Genomic DNA, 22,165 nt, shown 5'->3' on the forward strand with positions numbered 1-22,165 from the left:
AATGAAGATACATCCTTCCAAAATTTTTGGGATGCAGCGAAAGCAGTTTTAAGAGGGAAATTTATATCATTATAGGCCTATCTCAAGAAACAAGAAAAATCCCAGATAAATAATCTCATGTTACACCTTAAAGAACTAGAAAAAGAAGAACAATTGAAACCCAAATTCAGCAGACGGAAGGAAATAATAAAAATCAGAGCAGAACTAAATGAAATAGAGAACAAAAAAACAATAGAAAAAATTAATGCAACAAAGAGCTGGTTCTTAGAAAAGATTAATAAAATTGACAGACCCTTGGCTAGACTCACTAAGATAAAAAGAGAAAAGACACCAATAAACAAAATCAGAAATGAAAGAAGGGAAGTTACCACAGATGCCACAGAAATACAAAGGATCATCCAAGAATACTATGAAGGATTATATGCCACCAAATACAATAACCTAGAAGAAATGGACATGTTCTTAGAAACATATAGCCTTCCTAGGCTGAATCATGAAGAACTGGAAAATCTAAATAGAGAAATCAACAGTAAGGAAATGAATCAGTCATCTGAAACCTTCCCAAAAGCCAAAGTCCAGGACCAGATGGCTTCACTAGTGAATTCTACCAAACATTCAAAGAGGATCTACTCAAACTCTTCCCAAAAAATTGAAGAAGAGACAATACCCCCTAACTCATTTTATGAGTCCAACATTACCCTGATATCAAAACCTGGTAAGGATAACACAAAAAAGAAAATTACAGACCAATATCTCTGATGAATACAGATGCAAAAATCCTAAACGAAATTCTAGCAAATCGAATGCAACAATGTATTAAAAAGATTATATATCATGACCAAGTGGGGTTCATCCCAGGGGCACAAGGATGGTTCAACATATGCAAATCGATCAATGTGATACTCCACATAAACAAAATAAAGGACAAAAATCATATGATTATATCAATAGATGCAGAAAAAGCGTTTGACAAGATACAGCATCCATTTATGATTAAAACACTTAATAAAATGGATATATTGGGTTGTTGGAAAAGTCATAATGCATTTTTGCAACAAAAAGCATAGGAAAAATACATCATGACTTTTCCGACAACCCAATAGAAGGAAAATACCTTAACATAGTAAAGGCCATATAAGACAAACCCTCAGCTAATATCATAATTAATGGTGAAAAACTGAAACTTTTTGCTTTATGTTCAGGTACACAATAGGGCTGTCCCCTATCACCTCTGCTTTTCAACATAGTATTGGAAGTCCTAGCCAGAGCAATCAGGCAAGAGAAAGAAATAAATGGCCTCCAAACTGGGAACGAAGAAGTTAAATTGTCACTTTTTGCAGATGACATGATGCTATATGTAGAAAATCCTAAAGACTCTACCAGAAAGCTATTAAAAACAATAAATGAATACAGTAAAGGTGCCAGCTACAAAATCAATGTACAAAAGTCCATTGCATTCCTATATACTAACAATGAAATCTCAGAAAAAGAAATAAAAAGTACAATTCCTTTTGCAATTGCAACAAAAAGGATAAAATACCTAGAAATAAACTTAACCAAGGACGTGAAAGACCTATACACTGAAAACTATAAGACATTTTTTAAAAGAAATTTAAGAAGATACAAAGAAATGGACACATTCCATGTTAATGGATTGGAAAAATCAATATAGTTAAAATGGCCATATTACCCAAAGCAACATACGGATTTAATGCAATCCCCATCAAAATCCCAGTTGCATTTTTAAAGAAATAGAACAAAAAATCATCAGATGTATGGAACCACAAAAGACCCCGAATAGGCAAGGCAATCCTAAGAAAAAAGAACAATGCTGGAGGTATCACACTCCCTGACTTCATCTTGTACTACAGGGCAACAATAATCAAAACAATATGGTATTGGCAGAAAAACCGATCACAGACCAATGGAATAGAGTCAAGAACCCAGAAATAAACCCATATAAATATGGACAGATAATTTTCAACAAAGAAGCCAAAAACATACAATGGAAAAAAGACAGCCCCTTCAATAAATGGTGCTGGGAGAATTGGAAAGCCACATGCAAAAGAATGAAACTAGACTGCTATCTGTCAGCATGTACCAAAATTAACTCAAAATGGATCAAAGACCTACACATAAGACCTGAAACAATAAACCACATAGAAGAAAACATAGGTTCTAAATATATGGACCTTGGGTTCAAAGAAGATTTTATGAATTTGACTTCAAAGGCAAGGGAAGTAAAAGCTAAAATAAATGAATGGGACTAAATCAAACTAAAAACTACACAGCAAAAGAAACCATTGACAAAATAAAGAGGCAACTAACCAAATGGGAGAGTTTTGCAAACAATGCCTCTGATAAAGGGATGAGATCCAAAATATATAAGGAACTCATACAACTCAACAACAAAAACAAACAATCCAATTTAAAAATGGACAGAGGATCTTAATAGACATTTCTCCAAAGAGGACATACAAATGGCCAATAGACATATGAAAAGATGCTCAACATCACTAATAATCAGAGAAATGCAAATCAAAACCACAATGAGAAATCACCTCACACCAGTAAGAATGACTATCATCAACAAGACAATTAATAGCAAGTGTTGGAGAGGCTGTGGAGAAAAAGGAACCCTCACACACTGTTGGTGGGAATGCAGATTGGTGCAGCCACTATGGAAGGCAGTGGCGATTCCTCAAAAAATTAAAAATAGAATTATATATGACCCAGTAATCCCTCTCTTGGGTATCTACCCAAAAAATCTGAAAACATTTATCTGTAAAGATATATGTGCTCCAGTGTTCATTGCAGCTTTATTTACGGTGGCCAAGACATGGAAACAACCAAAGTGTCCTTCGATAGATGATTGTATAAAGAAGATGTGGTATATATACACAATGGAATACTATTCTGCCATAAGAAAAGATGAAATAGTGTCATTTGCGACAACATGGATGGGTCTTGAGATTATAATGCTAATAAGTGAAATAAGTCAAACAGAAAAAGTCGAGAACCATATGATTTCACTGATATGTGGTATATAAAACTGAAAACAAAGGAACAAGACAAACAAATGAAGAAACAAAAACTCATAGACACAGACAATAGTTTAGTGGTTACCAGAGGGTGGGGGGAAGGGGGGTGGTAGATGACGATAAAAAAGATCAAATATATGGTGATGGGAGGAGGACTGACTCTGGGTGGTGAACACACAATGTGATATATAGATGATGTATTACAGAATTGTATACCTGAAACCTATGTAACTTTACTAACAATTGTCACCCCAATATACTGAAAACAAAAATTATTTTTAAAAAATTTTTTATATTAATTTGTCTATTACACATAAGGAATCTAAATATGAAATTCAGTGCATAGGCTGATTTGTGATTTTTTTTTAATACCTTTTACTGGTGACTAAAGGTGCTGTGTGGACAGGAGACAACAGAGCAAAATGGAGTTACCTGAAAATTTCTATCCCTATGTTACTCACTCTCAACGTTACTGGGATCTCTTTTTGTGGAGGTAAGATGAGATCCTGAGGCTTGAAGTGATAGAAAATAAAAAGTAAAGGTACTTTTGTTAAAGCTGGTCACAAATCCCTTTTCATTGGCTATTTTGAGCAGGGATAAATGTGAGAAAATGAGGAGGGTGAAAGGGTAGCTTCTAAGCTATTTGTGTCTTATCTGAATTGAGGACACAAAACAAAGTCAGAAAGGGAGCCAGAGTGCTGCTTTTCTTCATTCTCTCATTGCTTCCTCCTTAGCACTCTTGATAACTGAGTTTCTCTTCCTGAAACATAACTTTTCTTCTTGGAAGTGAGAAAAATATTCAACTATAATTGGAAAATGAATGTAAAAGGGTTGGAAATAAATAAAACTTGGGCCAGCTGAGTGGTTCAGTTGGTTAAGAGTTGACTTAAGAGTGCGAGCTCTGAGCAACATGGCCACCGGTTCAATTCCCACATGCGCCAGTGTTGCTGTGCCTGAGCTGAGCTGCCAACAGGTGGCAGGATGACTCAGCTGGTGAGAGCACGTGCTCCTAACAACAGAACTGCTTGTTCAATGGTGGGCTATGCTCACCTGCAACTAAGACCAAACTCAGCACCTTGAGCTGAGCTGCCACCCGGATGGCTCAGTGGATAGAGCGCACGCTCTTAACAGCAAGGCTGCCAGGTTTGACTCCCACATGGGATGGTGGGTACGCCCACACGCAACCAAGACTGAACATAGCACCTTGCGCTTAGAGGCTACGAGCTGCCAACGGGAAGCCAGATGGTGACTGGCACCCTCCACAACTAAGATAGAAGAACAACAACTTGGCTGGTTCCCTTCCCCAATTCCCCAACACTGTTCCCCTCCCCCAATTCCCCAATTAAAAAATAAATAAATAAATAAATAAATAAAACTCATTATTCTAAAAAGAAAAAGGAGAAAAATGGAGAGAATTAGAGGATTTAGCAAATCAGAAATCAGCCTTACAGAAACCCTTTTTACTCAGGAGGTTTAAAATTCTGTGACGTATTTTTACTGTTAAAAAAAAAAAAAAGATATGCTCTTGGGAAAGATCAATTTAGTTACCGGTAAATAAGATTCTCTAATAGGCTGTCTTCCCCAAATCCCAGTAATTCTCTGCAGATGAGAGATCGCAATATGGAAGGTGCTACGCATGGCTACAGTTCCAGCTGCTCCTTGTTTTCTGTAGGAATAGAAACTACTTAAAATCAGTTTTTGAATGGTATGTTTTTATGGCATTGGTCCACATATAATACAAGGAATATGTATCCTGCTTACACAGGGCTAAACAGCAAATTCCACTTACACCTCTAATTCTGATTATCTGCTTCTCTTTAGTTATTTCCATAATTCTTATCTTCCTTTAGCTGTTGCTTTCAAGAGAAATCAGTTACCAAACCTCCACCCCCCACCCCACCCCTAAACACAGACTTATTGAATCAGGCAGACATTTTACAATTTCTGGAACATACCTGAATGTCGATCTTTCAGGAAAGCCTCTGGACCTTTTGATAAGAATATTCAAACAGCATATTGTCACATCCCCAAATAGGCTGTTTTTTTACTATGTGCTCCCTAATTTGAGGCCACAGTTTTATCCCAGCACTTTGAGTGCACATACAACACCTTTCCCGTCAGCCTTCAAGGTCTTATTTTACCTGTGTGCATCATTTGTTAGAAGCCTGGTTGCCTGATAAAGACTTTCTTTGACTGACTAATCAGCTGATGTAGGCGGCTTCATCGGGAATCCAGAGGCAGAGCTGCTAGTACGTTGGTACCAGGCCGGAGCCTACCAGCCCTTCTTTCGTGGCCATGCCACCATAAAGACAAAGCGACGGGAACCTTGGCTCTTCGGGGAGGAACACACCCGGCTCATCAGAGAAGCCATCAGAGAGCGCTACGCCCTTCTGCCCTATTGGTATTCTCTGTTCTACCGCGCACACGTGGCTTCCGAACCCATCATGAGGTAAATGGGCTTCACCAATCAGAGGCCCCCAACAACGAGTCTACCCAACCACTGGGGAAAGAAGTCAATCAGCTTATGGGCTGATTGTAAGCAAGGTGCTGGCAGTTGAGGTTGCGGAAGATAATTAGTCCCCTCCTACTTTGTGATTCAAGTGTTAATATTGATATGAGACAGAAATTGAGAAAAAGGAAATGACTTTGAATTCATTCAGCATTTAACCCACAAGAATCCTCTCATGAACAATTTATTCTGCCAGTCTTAGGCTCTATTTTACCCTTAGGGCTAAACCATTCCAAGTTTGAGGTGAATATTTTTCCTGGTGTATAAATTATATTCTGATTCTATTTTGAAGGCGTGATATGAAAAATCAACTTTCTATGTTAGAGAAAGATACACACAGAGACACACCTAGTACCCCAAAGCTTCTGGATCAGCAGTTCCTAAATCTGGCTCAGACCAGAATCACCTGGGAGCTCTTTGAAACTATAGATTCCAAAGCCACACCTCCGGACCTCCTAGGAACCTCCTCCAGTAGGTCCTGGGGATCTCTATTTGTTAGGCGTTTCCCTAGTGATTCTAGACATCAGCCAGCTTTGGACACCACTACTTTGTTACCATTCAATAGGAAAGGGAATATATTATTACAAAGGCTAGTGAATAAACTAAAAATAAGTTTCTCTTACTGAAATATATCTTTTCCTCATTAAATTGAAAAAATTATTGAACCATTAAGTTAATATTCAGATACATAGATATTAAAAGTTTTATTTTTATAAGCCCAAATGCCTTCTAGTTACGTACAACAATAACAATAAAACAAAACCCACACACCAGTTTCGCTACCCTCCAAAAATGTTGCCAGCTTGAAAACAAGTTAAGCCAGTTCTTTTAATTTAAATAGGTAATGATTCAGGATGTATGAAAGGCAGTGACAACATGAAAAAAAAATGGCACACTAACCCTAGAAAAAAAAAGCACAGATTTTATATCATTATAAAATATGGTTTTACAAACATTTAATTTGTTTTATACCAAATGTTTTAGGCATTTGGACTTGCACAAAGCTCTAATTCTGCCTGTTGGAGTAGTATTTAGTGCTCAACAGTCAGAAGGAAAAATTGCAGATACCACCATTCTCAATCTTTCATTGGAACATTTAAGCTAATTAATAGCTCTTTCACATAAGAAACATACAAGTAATCATAGCAGTTGCTCATAAAATCTTGAAATATATGATTCTGATTTCCTTTGAATAGTTATGAAACTGAAAATATAAGTGATTGAATTGTAATGAAACAGCTAATGATGTTGATGTAAGAATTTTTTTTTTTCCTTTCCCCAGGCCTCTGTGGGTAGAGTTTCCTGATGAATTAGAGACTTTTGGTGTGGAAGATGAATACATGCTGGGTGAGCATTTCTTGATTATAGTTATGATGAATACTGTAATTATGTTCTTATTATTGTATTTTCTAGTGTAAGAGCACTAAAAAAAAAACCCCTAATTCAAGAAAGCCAAAACTATAAAAGAAATTTTATCACCAAGATTTATAGTGCATAAGTGGGATCATAGCTCTATTCTGTTGTCATGTAGCACCTCTCATAATATTGTTAACTTTAAATAAATCCATTCCTTTTATGGATGCAATTGAGATTCTTCTGGGTCCACTCCTAAGCTTATGATACCACTGCAGGGAAGGGATGTAGAAAAAAGTAGATGAGATGGTTGCAGTAAGACCCTAAAGGGCTTATTTCATATGCAAAATTGGATCAGGGTGTGGAGCGGGGATTCTTCTTTAACAAGGATTAACCACCAAATCCAGAACATGGAAGTTTATTATCTTGGGAATAGGGCTCAAGAAGCCAGACTCAACAGAAAGTTTCCCCAAAGGTGGAACTCCAGAGACTGGAAACCCCGTAATGTAAAATACCTACTTCTTTAGGTCTTCACTCATTCTTAGGTCTCAGTTTAAATAGCTACTTTCTTAGAGAAAATTTTTCTGACCAAAATTACTTCTAATATCTAATTCCACCTACTTTAATCAAAGTCAGCCCCTCCTACTCCATAATTTTCATTTCATTTTGTACTTTCACCTTTTGGGTATTTGTCATAACGCTAATTAATTTGTAATTACTTAGTTAATATTGGTCTTCACTGAATGTAAACTCTGTGAGGGCTGAGACATGTCTGTCTTATTTGCCACCGTATCTCCAGAGTTTAACTTAGCACAGTGCCTCGTACTCTGTAGGCGCTCTATAAATATTTGTTGAATTCAGGAGTGAATTCATAAATGGGTGAATTTTACATATGTGTGATACAAAGGTCAAAACAAAATTAATAATTCAGATTGCCTTTAAGAGAATTTTAGCCTTCCCAATGATAATTGCACAAGGAAGAGGATCTGAGTATCCACACCAACCATACTTGTGGATAACATCTTACCATCACCAACGTCATTTATAGCAAACAATGAAGCACCTGGAGAAGTGCAACGGCACTTTCAGGCTATTGACACACTAGCAGCTGTGTACAAAATGACACTGCTAGACTGTGTAAGAAAGGGTCCCTTCCTATAATCCCAATATTCCGTAAATTAATTAATGATAGGCAATAATACAGTTACCTCTTTGAGCATCTGTCCTCCTTCTAGCAATGCATCTATCTCTGATGAATCACTAATTCAACTCACCAAGGTTTCTACCTTTAAGAATGTCACAATGATTGGTCTTTAAAACCACAAAAGCACTCAATTAAAAGGAAAGGATGTTTTCAGACCTCTTATAATGATATTCAATTTTATTTCTTCTCCATTTTCAGGATGTGCTTTATTGGTTCATCCGGTCACAGAGCCAAAAGCTACTGTGATTGATGTGTTTCTGCCGGGACGAAATGAGGTAAGAGTAAATGACAGTCACGTATCTTCCATGTCTCGTATCTCATCCCTCATTCCAATGAATTAGCCCGTTAGGAAATAGATTTCTTCATCATGCAGGTGTGAAGACAGCCCAAATGACTATAGCAACTGAAGATTCTTGTAAGTCATGACCACTGTCCTCAGAGGTCAAGAAACTTAATGGAAAAGCAGGGAGAGAGATGAATAGGTGAACAAGGAGGATCAGAGTAATTCTTTATCTTCACACTTTGACTTGTGTAAGTGACTCCTTGTAAACACATTGAGGTTTTGAGTAGTAAGAAATCTTTAGTCTACTATGGGGTATCATACTCTAGGGGGAAACATAAGTATAAAGAGACATTGCTCTTTGTTTCTTGCTCTATCTGCATCCTGAGTTTTTGATACCAAAAGCTGGTCTCCAGACACTCACGGGAGTGGATAAAAAGTATCAACAGTGACTTCCTTCTGTGCCCCTCCAGCCTTCCTCTGCTCTTTTATTGGTTATTGTCGTTGATGATTGTCACTATCGAAAATATCACATGGACCTGCTGAAGCCCAGGGCACTGAACCCACGCAAGGCATGAGGGACAGAAGGGAATAACCCATGGGCTGCAGAGCAGACAGCCATGGGTGATAAGAGCAACAGCCTCCAGATGCAGACCAAGGATATGTCCAAAGGAGCCAGGAGAAGAGACAGGGCAGACACTTGGGGTAACCAAACCAGGGAAAGAGGGTATGGAATGGAGAGCAGGAAGGAGACAGACCCTGGAGAGAGTCCTTGAGCACTGGAGCATCACCACAGGCTTCAGCAGACGGGGGGAAGAGCCATGAAGGATACTGAACTGATGTGGAACCACCATGGCAAGATACTCTTGGGCTGTCAAGGCACGAGGTGAGGTGGCTGAGCCAGGCCATGCTCACTGCTCAGTACAATCAAGCCCTGTTACGGCAATACCAGGAAACCACGTGCAGTTCCAGTGTTCTCCCTCCATCCAGCTTTACATATTTGATTGTTGTATTGGTTTCTTGAGGCTGCTGTAACAAATTACTACAAACTTAGTGGCTTAAAATGACAAAAATTCATTCTTTCACAGTACTGAAGGTTTGAGGTCCAAAATCAAAGTGTCAGCAGGGTTGGTTCCCTCTGGAAGCTCTGAGGGAGAATCTGTTCCATGGCTCTCTTCTAGCTTCTGGCGGCTGCCCACAATCCTCCGTGTTCCTGGCTTGTAGCCGCATTACCTCAGTGTGTGCCTCCATCTTCACAGCACCTTCTCCTGTGTGTCTGTGTCTCTTCCTCCTGGCTCTTACAAGGACACCTGTGATGACATTCAAGACCCACTTGGATAATCCCAGATAATCTTCCTATCTCAGGATCCTTAATTTAGTCAAATTTATTATGAATTTGAGAGTAATATTCACTCCTTCCAGGAATTAGGAAGTGAATATATCTTTTTGAGGGGCCACCAATCAGCCCACTGCACTTGTCATGACAATAACCAGGCTTTTCTCCAGAATGTTCATGAATTATCTTCTTTCCCCTTGGTTTCTCCAGTAATTTGCAGTTCTGAAGGTGAGGGCTCTTTACAGAGGTTCCCCTGCCAAGCAGAAACCTGAGGAAAAGGTGAAACACAGCAACAGCTAAATAAGTTGTCCTGTCAAGCATTTTTGCTGAGAGTTTCTCAAGTTTATTCTAACAAAGTATAAGCTCCCATTAAGAGGCGCTAACTCCCTTTCTGACTTAGCCACACATTTTTATTAATGACCTATCATCATTGCAAGCACATTGTTGTGACTATATAATATATTCCTCCAGCACCATTTTCCCAGAGCATTCTATAATTGTTTCTCTTGCTTACCTCTTCCTAAAGCCTGGGTAGAAGAGCCAAGTTGTTTCTTGCTAGACCTTTAATTCACTGGTTAGCTAGTACCACGTTACACTGTGCAAGGGGGCTGTCTAAAGGCCCTCACTGTCATTCTCCCCATTCCCTCTCCTTCAAGTCTCTCAAATGTCTCCTTCTCAGTGAAGCCTTCTCTGACTACCTGTTTAGGATTACAAATCACTCCCACTGCCCCCGTCCAGCCTCCTTCATCCTTTATTTTTCTCCACAGATTGTGCAGCCTTCTAACATTCTATGTATTTGTTTATATGTTTTATTATCTGTCTCTCCCATTAGAATGCTAACTTCTTGAAGGCAGTGATTTTTATCTGTTAGGTTCACTGCTGTATCCCCAGCGTCTAGATGGGTACCTGGTACATAGTAGGCCTTCAGTAAGTACTTGCTGGGTGAACAGCTTGGTGACTGAGCTCTAGGTCTGATCTACATGGTGCTTTGTACCAGTTATACCCTTTCTAGGCTGGAGATCTTTGTATATTGCACCAGAGCACATACTCTATACCCCTCATTTTAACTAGTTCTAAAAATGGTAGACAGGTTAATCCCCAAATCTTTTTTGAATAAGTTTGGTTTTGTTGTTGTTATTGTTGTTTGTCTTTCACTCCCACCAGCTCTTTATCTAGAGCTACTGGAATTCACCTAAGAAAGATGCTACAAGAAAAGAAAGCTAAGACAATATCACTCATAAAGACAGACACAGAAATCCTTGATGAAACATTAACATATTAAATCCAGCCAAGGATAATACATCATGATGAGGTGGGGCTGATCCTGTTGAATTAAGAGTTCACTGTATGGGCTGGCCGAGTGGCGCGATGGTTAAGAACTGGCTTGGGATGCCAGAGGGCCCGGTTCGGATCCCACATGAGGGCCAGTGACACTGCCCTCCACAGCTAAGATGCTGAACAACAGCTCAACCTGGAGCTGGGCTGCCGTGAGTCGCCGGCAATGTCTAGGCTGCAGCCCCTGCTGCAGTGGGTTGCCATGGGCTACCGTGGGTAGCCAGCAGCCAGCTTGAGCGGCCAGCAGCTGCAGTGAGCGGCCGTCCAGAAGCCGGCGACTGATCTGCCTCGCTTGGGAAGAGTGCAATGATGGTGCCAACTTGGGCCAGTGAAGCAACGTCCTCCACAACTAGACTGAAGAACAAAAGGACAGCAACTTGTCTGTTCCCCTTCCCCCAATTCCCCAATTAAAAAAAAAATTCTTAAAAAAAAAGAGTTCACTGTAGCTCACAATGTGATATATAGATGATGTATTACATATGTGTATACTTGAAACCTATGTAATTTTACTAACCATTGTTACCCCAATAAATTTTAGTTAAAAAAAAGTTCACCATAGTCAAGAAACAGCCCTCTCACATTCACAGCAGGACAGTGACAGATGCAACAGCCCAGCTATATAAAGAATGTAGTAATCCCAGGAGGTGAACTTGCAAAATAGACTCCAGCTGCCAGAAATTATACTGGGCTAGCAGAGAGAAAGAGGTTTTTGTTTTCATGCTGCTTTTGATGGTATCTTAAAGATTTATCCCATCAAATTATTTTGTAGGACCTTCCTTGTACTTCAGCAACTAAACCCCCTTGACAAGAATCCCAGATAAGAGTTTGGACTTCATCCCTAAATTGTATTGTATTCTGTAAAAAATAAATGACCCTATAGTAGTAATCCAAGTTTTCATTTGTTTTTCTCCAAGATCTGTTTCCTTCTCTGACACTTTTCTTTTCTCCTGCCTCATTTGTAATTTATTTGCTTGCAATGTGCTGTTCTTCTTTGTTGTTGTTTTCTAAAAGTTTCATCTTTTTTACTAATAGATGCATTGTTTTTATAAGCCAACTGGACTATAAAATCCATGAGGTCTGGAACTGTGTCTTTCTGTTCACTCTTGTATACCTAGCAGTGCTGGGCACCTGGTAGGTTGTTTAATAACGTTTGGATGGATGGATGGATAGATGGATGGATGGACAAATTAGTGGCCATTTAGTCAAATTAATCTATCAACAGTAGTAGGTTAGTCCTTTGGGATCTTAAAAGCATATGTTCTCCCTAACTTCTACTCAAGATTTTTTAAAAATTATACTTATTTTAGCTTTCTGGTTATTTGAAATCAGTACAAATGGGTGTTTCACTGAATAATGAAATTGTGAGCAGAGTTGCTCCTATATTCTTTTTCATAGGGTCTGTTCCTTTTCAGGTCTGGTATGACTCTAAGACATTTGCTCATTGGGAAGGAGCATGTACTGTGAAGATCCCAGTAGCCTTGGACTCTGTAAGTTATTTTCACTGTTATTTTCCTCTATTGTGCTATATTAGTCTGCTCAGACTGCCATAGCAGAATACCAAAGACTGGGTGGCTTATTTCCTCACAATTCTGGAGGCTGGAAGTCCCAGATTAAGGTGTCAACCAATTCAGTTCCTGGTGAGGACTGTCTTCCTGGCATGTAGACAGGCACTTTCTTGCTGTGTCTTCACATGGCAGAGGGAGAGAGTGAGCTGTTGGATTAGGGCCCCACTCTTATGACCTCATTTAGCCTTAATTCTATAAATGGCCTATCTCCAGATTTAGTCACATTAGAGATTGGGGCTTCAACATGTGAATTTGGGGAGAAACAAGCATTCAGTCCATAATATATGCCTACATAGAAAGAACCAAGGACATTAGTGTTCTGCATAATAACACACACATTTAGAGACACACACATTAGTGGTTGCCCAGGGCTGGGGAACAGAGAAGGTGTGGGGAGCCATGGGGAGTGACTGCTAATGGGCACAGGGACTCTTCTAGGGGTGAAGAAAATGTTTTAAAATTGGTTGTGATATGGTTGCATGACTCAGAATATACTAAAAAACCATTTAACTGTATATTTTAAATGGGTGAATTGTATAGCATGTAAATTATATTAATAAAGCTGTTTAACTGTGAAAAAAAAGTATAAAAATAACATATACTCTGATTTCACAGTATGAAACATCAAGGACAAACAACTCCTCCCCAAATATTTACATTGTGTGTCTAAGAAAAATAATAACACTGATGACAGAGAGCCAACATGGTGATCTCCACACATGCCATACAGAATGTCCTTCTATAGGACCAAGTCAAAACATGAGTTTTTCACTGTAACCCTGGACCTCTAGGCCTAAGAGAATGCTACCAGTTATGATAATAGAATCAAAGTGGCTCATACAGGCTTAATTTCTGAAGGGAAGTTGGCTCCTGCAGCTGAATTACAACCACTACTATAAGTTCTCAGTACTGTGAAGATGAATAAATAGATATTGATGTTATTTTTTTAATTGTCAGCAGCAATATGAACTCCATTAAGAAAATTATTTCAGATGTCAACTTTCAGATATAGAAGAGATCTTAACATTCATCTACTCTAATCCCACATGCTTACAGGTGAAGAAACTGAGGTTCAGAGAAGTTAAATGATTGTACTTGTCCAGAGTTCTGGCCAGACTGTGGCAGAATTGAAACAAGACCCCAGGTCAGCTGGACTCCCACTTCATCCCATTCCATACTAACTTACTACCTCATTCTTTGAGGGGAAAAAAAAAGAGAGAGAGAGAGAGAATGGCTGATGAGAGTGGGCAGATAGATATGCTTTACTTCTTGCTGCCAACTGTAAATCAAGCCGAGAGTGGATATCTTAACTACTCCACTCTCACTCCCTACTTCATTTATACTCTTATACTCTTCCTGTTTGAACTTTACTCAGAGTGAAGTATAAGCCTTCATGTGATCCAGGGAGCTTCCCTATAGAGGATTGTGCTGGAAGGCAGGAAACCTACTGCTCTCCCTGCTGGGCAGTGCCATCCCAGAAGACCCACAGATCTGGGTCATGCCTACAACACTGTGGTTGGAATCACTGAAGTACCCTTGGTAGCTTCTATAACAGAAGTTCCACAAATTTCCCCTCAGAATTGAGTCATTCATCCTGGTGATCCAGGGAAGCAGGGAGCAAGAAGGGTATAGGTGCCGTGAGTTAAGGACAAAAGTTATCTCCCCCAAACCAAGAAACTACCATCTTTTCTATATACCCATACACATATACATCCAGCCTGCTTACACAGAGGGAAAAATTCACTCCTTAGCCGGGCCCTAGAAATAAATGTTTATTTTATTGATAGGAAAATTTAAAAACACATACAAAATAGGAATGGCTATTGATAGGATAAGCAGAATATGTAATCAGTTGATGAAGGGTGAGAAGTTTGTCTAATAATTAAAACATGGACCATTTTTTAGTGTTTGAGCTCTTTTCCTTTTAATGCCAGAGCCCCCATGTTTGCCATCTCTGTGTTCATAAATTTATTTTGCCTTTGAGTCTATACTTGTAAAGCATGAAGTCTTATACAATGCAGTATTTTAAAATTCTACTTTGAAATTGCCTTATATGAATACTCCTGCTCTGAGAGTGTTGCTCTGTTATAGATACCAGTGTTTCAACGAGGTGGAAGTATAGTACCAATAAAGACAAGGATAGGAAAATCCACAGGCTGGATGACTGATTTCCCATATGGGCTCCGAGTGGCTCTAAGCACTAAGGTATGTGGAAAATGTTACCTTTACACATCTCGTTTGTTACTACTCTGTCTCTTTGCAGCGGTAGCCTTTTGAGTGTGTGACACTGTGTAGAAGTGGTGAGCCCCATCTAACAGGATAGGTGCTTCTGATTTTTATCAAAGTTTTGAATCATTTCTGAATAATTGTCCAGCTTGTCTGACTTTGTTCTTAAGGGAATTCTGAGAATTAAAAATGATAGGAATTTCCTCTGGGGCACTGTGACCCTTGGTGCCCTGCAGCTTGGCATTGATCACCGTTGGACTGAAAAGTCACTGGGGGTGTAGGCAGCCTGCCACATGGGTTAGCCCTGAAACTCAGTCTTCTGTAAAAGGGTATCTGTATCTATGCCATTTCAGGGAGACCGCCCGCACGCAATGACTTCCGTTCTCATCAGATGGCTCAAACAACTAAAATCTCCTTGGGTTAAGCCTGAAAGGATCCAGAATTGATCTGTCCTTTTAAGACAAATGAGGCCTATAGCAGATTCCTCTCCTATCCATTTGCCCAAATACAGTACCAAACATAAATTCTTACTCTTACGCAAATATAAAATAATTAAGCTTTCTTTCTCTTACATCCTTCTTTTTCATCTATTTCACTTAGCCATGTTTTCTTGGGCCAAATTGGGCCTCCAGCCCATGAGAGGCCACAGAATAAATACAAGAGACTTTAGATCCATGGCTCATCAAGCATTATCAATAACAGTAAACTGCCATACAGAGTGCTGTGACAATGTCTGACGTGCAAAAGGAGTCTTCTTACTAAAAAAATGTAGAAACTAGATACCATCCTCTAAATTGAGGGTCTTCTAAAGCTAGTTGATCTCATTATATACTAATTTTTTTTTAACTTCAGTTTCATTCTATGAACTTTTATGACCTGTTGTCACATTCTAGGACATATTTGGAGAAGCCACCTATGCCACTGACCATACTTCATAGTTCACATTTCTTTCAACAAGGCCTCTTTGTGCTCCTCTTATGTGAATTCCTTTTCATATTATTTCACTAATGAGTATTGAATGTCTATATTTGTATGACTACTTTGTACAGATTGAATATTAAGCTTTTTTCAACATAATTTTTCACAAATTTTAAAATCTATTATTTTCCTTTAGGGGGTGACATTCTTTTCCTAGAAAGCTGTTATATAAGCACATTCTCTATCTGTGATTCACTCTCCAGGGTTCTGCTGTGGGTGAATTATATCTCGACGATGGCCATTCATTCCGATACCTTCACCAGAAGCAATTCTTGCACAGGAAGTTTTCATTCTCTTCAGGTGTTTTGACCAACAGGTAATGACAGCTAAAAAAATCTGTGCATTATCTTAGGTAAATTATGCCATCCTTTTGCTATCCTCAAATGCACAGCTGATATTTTAAGATACTATTTAAAGAAGTTACTGATAAAGGTCATTTGTAGTGTTTCACTTTTCTTTTTTTTTAGGTTCATTAAGGTATAACTGACAAATAAAATTAAAATATATTTCAAGTGTACAACTTGATAATATGATATATGTATACATTGTGAAAGGATTCCCACCATTGAGTTAATTAGTACATCTATCACCTCACATATTTACCTTTATTTTTTCAATGACAGTTGACATGCAGTATTATTTTATATTAGTTTCAGGTGGACAACATAGTGGGTAGACATTTATATAATTTACAAAGTGACTTCCCCAACAAATCTAGTACCCACCTGGCACTATACATAGTTATTGTAATATTATTGACTATATTCCCTGTGCTTTACTGTACATCTCCATGACAATTTGTAACTACCAATTTGTACCTTTTTTTTTTTTTTTTGGTGAGGACATTTAAGTTCTACTTTCTTGGCAAATGTCATTTATACAGTACAGTATTATCAACTATAGTCATCATGTTATACATTAGATCCTTAGACCTTATTCATCTTATAACTAAAAGTTTGTACCCTTTTACTAACCTCTCCCTATTTAACCCCTATCCCCACCCCCTTGACAACCACTATTGTACTCTGTATGAGTTTGGCTTTAAAAAAAAAAATTCCACATATAATGATACCACGCAGTATTTGTCTTTCTTTGTTTGGCTTATTTCACTTAGCGTAATGCCCTCCAGGTTCATCCATGTTGTCACAAATGGCAGGATATCCATATTTTTTTAAGGCTGAGTAGTATTTCATTGTATATATAAACCACATCTTCTTTATCCATTCATCCATTGACAGACACTTAAATTTTTTCCATACCTTGGCTATTGTGAATAATACTGCAATGAACATAGGTGTGCAGATATCTCTTTGAGATAGTTATTTCATTTCCTTCAGATATATACCCAGAAGTGGGATTGCTGGATCATATGGTAATTCTGTTCTTAAGTTTTTGAAGAGCCTCCATACTGTTTTCTATAGTGGTCATACCAGTTTACATTCCTAGCAACAGTGCACCAGTGTTCCCTTTTCTCCACATTCCCACCAGCATTTGTTATCTCTTGTCTTTTTGATAATAGACATCCTAACAGGTGTGAGGTGATATGTCACTGTGATTTTGTTTTGCATTTCCCTTTTGATTTCTTTGACCCATTGGTTGTTAAGGAACATGTCATTTAATCTCCACATATTTGTGCATTTTCCAGTTTTCTTCTTGCAGTTGATAACTACCATCATACAATTATGGTCAGAAAAGATACTTAATATAATTTCAGTCTTCTTAGAGTTGTTAAGACTTGTTTTGTGGCCTAACATATGACCTGTCCTTGGGAATGTTCCATGTATGCTTAATAAAAGTGTATATTCTGCTGCTGTTGAATGGAATGTTTTGTATCTATCTGTTAGGTCCATTTGGTCTAACATGTAGTTTAAGTCCAATGTTTCCTTATTGATTTTCTGTCTATTCATTATTGAATAGACAATGATCTATTCATTGTTGAAAGTGGGTTGTTGAAGACCCCTGCCAATATTTTAATGTTGTCTATTTCTCCCTTCAGATCTGTTAATATTTGCTTTATATATTTAGGTGCTCCAATGTTGGGTGCATAAATATTTACAAATGTTATATCCTCTTAATGAATTGACCCCTTCATCATTATATAATGACCTTTGTTGTCTCTTGTTACAGTCTTGGCATAAAGTCTTCACTACAGGTTCATACATTGCTCCCTGATCTTGGTATTTTTATGACGATTATTTTTACCTCTCTATCATGTAAATAACTTAATTCCATTTCATTAAGGTCAGTTTCTGAAGACTAATCATGTTCTTTTGTTTGAAACATACTCCTTGTTTCTTCATTTTCCGTGACTCTCTGTGTTGGTTTCTGCATATTAGATAAAACAGCCACCTCTTCCAGTCTTGACAGATTGGTCTTGTGTACAAGAGGTGAACTTCATCAATCAGCCCAGCCTGAGCTCCTGGTTGCCTCTCAAGTCTTTGTGATTGATTATCCGAGCTGCCAACTGTCTTCTTAGTGGCTACCAGTAGTTGAGGGGGTACCAAGACCCATCAGTGTCCCAAAGGGGGATACTTCAGTCAGCACCTAGATGCAAGCTGATTAGAAGCTAGACCCTCAGGCAGTAGCTGTGAAAGTTTGCAGTCAAACCCCTTCCAGGGAGAAACTGAGAAAATGGGTGTTTTTGCTCACTCTCTCTGTGCTGAGCCCTGGGGGAATAGCTGGCAGCACACCCATTAACAACTGCTTCTTTGTTTGCTGTAATCCTGTGGGACTCACGAACACAAACCCTGTTGGCTATTTGAGTTAGGTGATTTGGAGGCCTGTTCTTCAGGTGGGTGTCTTAAAAGTTGGGGTACAGACCCTTAAATCTTCAGGGAGAAGTTGGCAGTTGGCGGTTCCCTCCCAATTGTATGGCACTTTGCTGGGGATGGGACTTATAGAGAGAATGTGTCTCAGCCTTTCCTACCTATTTTGATGTGAATATTTTTTCACTTACTAGATGTTTAGGAATCAGTCAGCTAGTTTCTGGATTTCTCTGAGGGAACTGCTTCATGTGTAGCTTTACATTTGGTGCATCCATGCATGGGAGGAAGGAAATTCAGGAGCCTCTTATGTCACTATCTTGGTCCAGGGTCCCCCTGGATTATTTTTTTCAATCACTCCGAACCCCTCTTCCTTATTGTCTCCATCTTTCTTTCCTTCCCTCTCTAAAAAAAATTTAAAAGAATTCAAGTCCCATTTATTCATTCAACAATTCATTGAATATCTGATTTCTTACTATTTGATTGCTGTGTCCAAGTCACATTTGTGACTTCAGTGTCCTTAGTTGATTTCTCTCTAAATGGCTTGTTAAAAAAAGAAGAGAGAGATTGGTTTCACCACTGGTTAGCTTGCCCTTGGCATGTAGAGTCATCTGTTTCCATCTCTTTATCTTAGTAAATATGACAACTATATGGTTTAGACTTCTGTATGGAAAAGAAGGGAGGGGAACTGACAAAGTTGGGAATGTTGACCTGGTAACCAGTCCAAACCCCTGTTTCTCTTTTCCTAATGCCATTTTTATTATTTCAGTTATGCTGACAAGAGTGGTCATTATCCCAGCAAGTGTGTGGTGGAGCAGATATCTGTCCTAGGCCTCAAGGAGCAGCCGTCGTCTGTGACCACCCATTCATCTGGTGAGGAAGCAGGCCACTTATTTTTGTACACATAGAAATATCTGTAGAGAAGAGATGATTAGTCTTAAATTGACATAATATGCTTCGCCAAGTGGACTCTGCACTTTCTGGTAGAGGTCAAATATATTATCTAGAGGGAGCAAGGCCATCCTGCTTTTATTCATCAAGTGGTCTTTCTGCTCACTGTAAGCTGCTAATATTTTTCTAAGGGAAATTATCTTGGGCTTGAAATAATATTGTGGCTTCTCTGAATGTTTTTTTAAACTGTAGATATCTGAAGCCCTACTCATGTTTATGGAGTTTCTTAAAGGGCATAGGAGGAGATTTATCCGTTCTTACCTACTGAATTTCTTGGAAAAATCACTTTGTTCCTTACAGTTTCTTTTCAACCAATCTTGCATTTAAAATAATGGAGTGTTTTATATTTTAAAAATTCATGGAAGTCCACGGGCAAAAGTGCTAGGTAAAATTCTCCTAAGTAGGGTAAGGTTTTACGACAGTCAGAAACATTTCAGACAGAAAAATTTTTCTCTCCTAGATATTCATCAAACTTTCCCTTTTATTGTCTTGATATTTAGATGGTAATAATCAGTCTGTGGCTTTTACATATTGTGCCAAAACGTCCTCCTTGAGCCTGGAGAAGCTCTCACTGAACATTGGCGCTGACTGGGAGGTACACTTTAAATGACAGAGACGTGCATCTGGGGACAAACGCAAGGAGCAACTGCACCAATCAACCTTTCCCTTGGTCTTTTTCGAGAGTTATGCTGCATACTAATTGACTTCTCTGGCTCAAAATAATCTTTCATTAATCATCAATTTACTAATAGACAATAGATTCCAGATTTTACATTTTTAGATGTATTAGTAATACTCTTTGTGTCAAACATCATCTCTTGTAGGTGCAGGGAGCCCTGAGACATTAATAGAGTTCCACTGCTTCTTGGGTCATGGCCCTTTGGTAAGCGCTGCAGCCCAGTGATTGGCTTTTCTTTGAGCTGGATGGGTTTGTTTTACATGAGATGTGGGCCCACCTTGTGTGGCCCATTTGTGGAAGCTTGCCTTAGGCCATGCAGCAGAGTCACTCTGGCTACAGCCGCTGAGTTGCTCGAGGCCTGTCTCCAGTGGACAGCAGCCTCTGGTATCCCCCCCACAGTTATCTTTCACCCCCTTAGACATGGGAAAAATAACCCTTTTCTGCTCGTACTCCATACAATGCAGCAACAGGGAGTTATTCTCCCCTAGAGATTGACTCAGATGTACAAACAATTTTTTTCCCTATCATGCTTTTTGGGTTCCAAAGTTCCAAATTAATATGAAAATTCTAATTTATCTTGTTTTTATTTAATACTGTCTACTGACTGAAGAACATTTATAACATGAGTAAGCCATAATTAATAATAATAAAATAAACACCCATGTCTCCTCCACCAAACTTCAGAAACAGAACACAGGGCTAGGACTAGGGTGAGGCAAGTGAGGCACTTGCCTTGGGCACAGAATTTAAAGGGGTGCCAAAAAACGCAGTAACCAAAATAAATCATATTTAATGCAATATTTTAAAAAATCAAAATTAATGCAGAAATCCATGGTTAGCCAAATATGAAAATTTTAAATCCAGGCGGATCAGTATTACTAAGTTCTCCTTTTGCCTCGGGCTCCAGTACAGCTTGGCATGGGATAGAACATTACAACATAGCCATTCCTCAGAATGCTCCCTGCTCTGGAGACCCCAGTGGCTTCCTGCTGCTGCCACAGCATCTGCTGGGGCAGCCTCATGTTCTCAGCACTCCTCAACACACACATTTCCTTATCAGCCTTCCTCCACTTAGCAACTTGCCAAATGCCACCCCTCTGCCTTCTGCTCCCTGGGCCCCAGTATCTACTGCCTTCCCTCTACCTATGCAGATCTTAACCATCTGTCCAAGCCCAACTCAAATCTCACTTTTCCATTAAAACTTTCTAACTACCCTAACACCCCCTGTACCACGAGCAGTGATTTTCCCCTTCTCTGAAATAAATACATGTTCTACTTAGCATTCTCAGGGATGGTTCCTTAATGTTTCAGGTTTGTCTGTCTTGTTCCCCTACTAGATTGTATGTTCCTCAAAGGCATGTTATATTTTATCTTGTATCTGCCAGAGCACCGTTATACTTAGCTTTCAGTAACTGTTGGCTGTAAATGGATTTGATTGATTAAAAAGTGAAAATTGAATCTATTTGTTTCTGATTTATTTTTCTGACATAGGACTCTTCCCTCCAGAGGTAGGTAACATTGTGCATTTCATTATATCTATTGAAATTTGAGCTTTGCACCATATATAAGCTCACATATACATATGTAGATTCTTTGCTCCTATTTCCATAACATTTGCAATTAAGGATAAAGGAAGAAGCCTACATTAGCTGAAATTGTATTTCCAACTTCAAATTTCCCTTGCCAATCTACAATAAGATTTAACCTGAAAACTAGGTGCTCTTACCTAACAAAATTGATGGGTTTTAATAGCATTTAAAGCTGAAATAATTAAGACCTATCTTCAGATCAACATTTATTGCATATCTATTCTTCCATTTAAAATATTTTTGGAGGAAGGAATGTAACAAGAACTAGTAGAGTAAGTTAGTGAGGAACTGCTCTGTCTTGACCCAGAATTATACTGAAATGTTTAACTGGAGACACTGAGTGAAGAGAAATATAGC

General features: G+C 38.7%; 1 protein-coding gene across 9 annotated transcripts in view; it reads left to right on the forward strand.

The window, feature by feature from the left end:
- Window positions 1–21,677, forward strand: part of GANC (glucosidase alpha, neutral C) — a 66,862-nt gene extending 45,185 nt beyond the window's left edge. For 8 of the 9 annotated variants that reach the window (XM_019644904.1, XM_019644905.1, XM_019644903.1 and 5 more), the window contains 9 exons: window positions 3,433–3,534; window positions 5,247–5,490; window positions 6,833–6,897; window positions 8,306–8,382; window positions 12,471–12,545; window positions 14,715–14,828; window positions 16,031–16,143; window positions 19,359–19,462; window positions 20,041–21,677. In XM_019644904.1, coding sequence (XP_019500449.1) covers window positions 3,433–3,534; window positions 5,247–5,490; window positions 6,833–6,897; window positions 8,306–8,382; window positions 12,471–12,545; window positions 14,715–14,828; window positions 16,031–16,143; window positions 19,359–19,462; window positions 20,041–20,150 — 1,004 coding nt within the window. In that variant the 3' untranslated portion in view covers window positions 20,151–21,677. Of the gene's footprint in view, window positions 1–3,432; window positions 3,535–5,246; window positions 5,491–6,832; window positions 6,898–8,305; window positions 8,383–12,470; window positions 12,546–13,679; window positions 13,768–14,714; window positions 14,829–16,030; window positions 16,144–19,358; window positions 19,463–20,040 lie in introns of those variants that run through there. The other variant, XR_002124328.1, reaches the window with a different exon arrangement.
- Window positions 21,678–22,165: the final 488 nt, after the last annotated feature.

This window comes from Hipposideros armiger, unplaced genomic scaffold (genome assembly GCF_001890085.2).
Source record: "Hipposideros armiger isolate ML-2016 unplaced genomic scaffold, ASM189008v1 scaffold_92, whole genome shotgun sequence".
Taxonomy (NCBI): domain Eukaryota; kingdom Metazoa; phylum Chordata; class Mammalia; order Chiroptera; family Hipposideridae; genus Hipposideros; species Hipposideros armiger.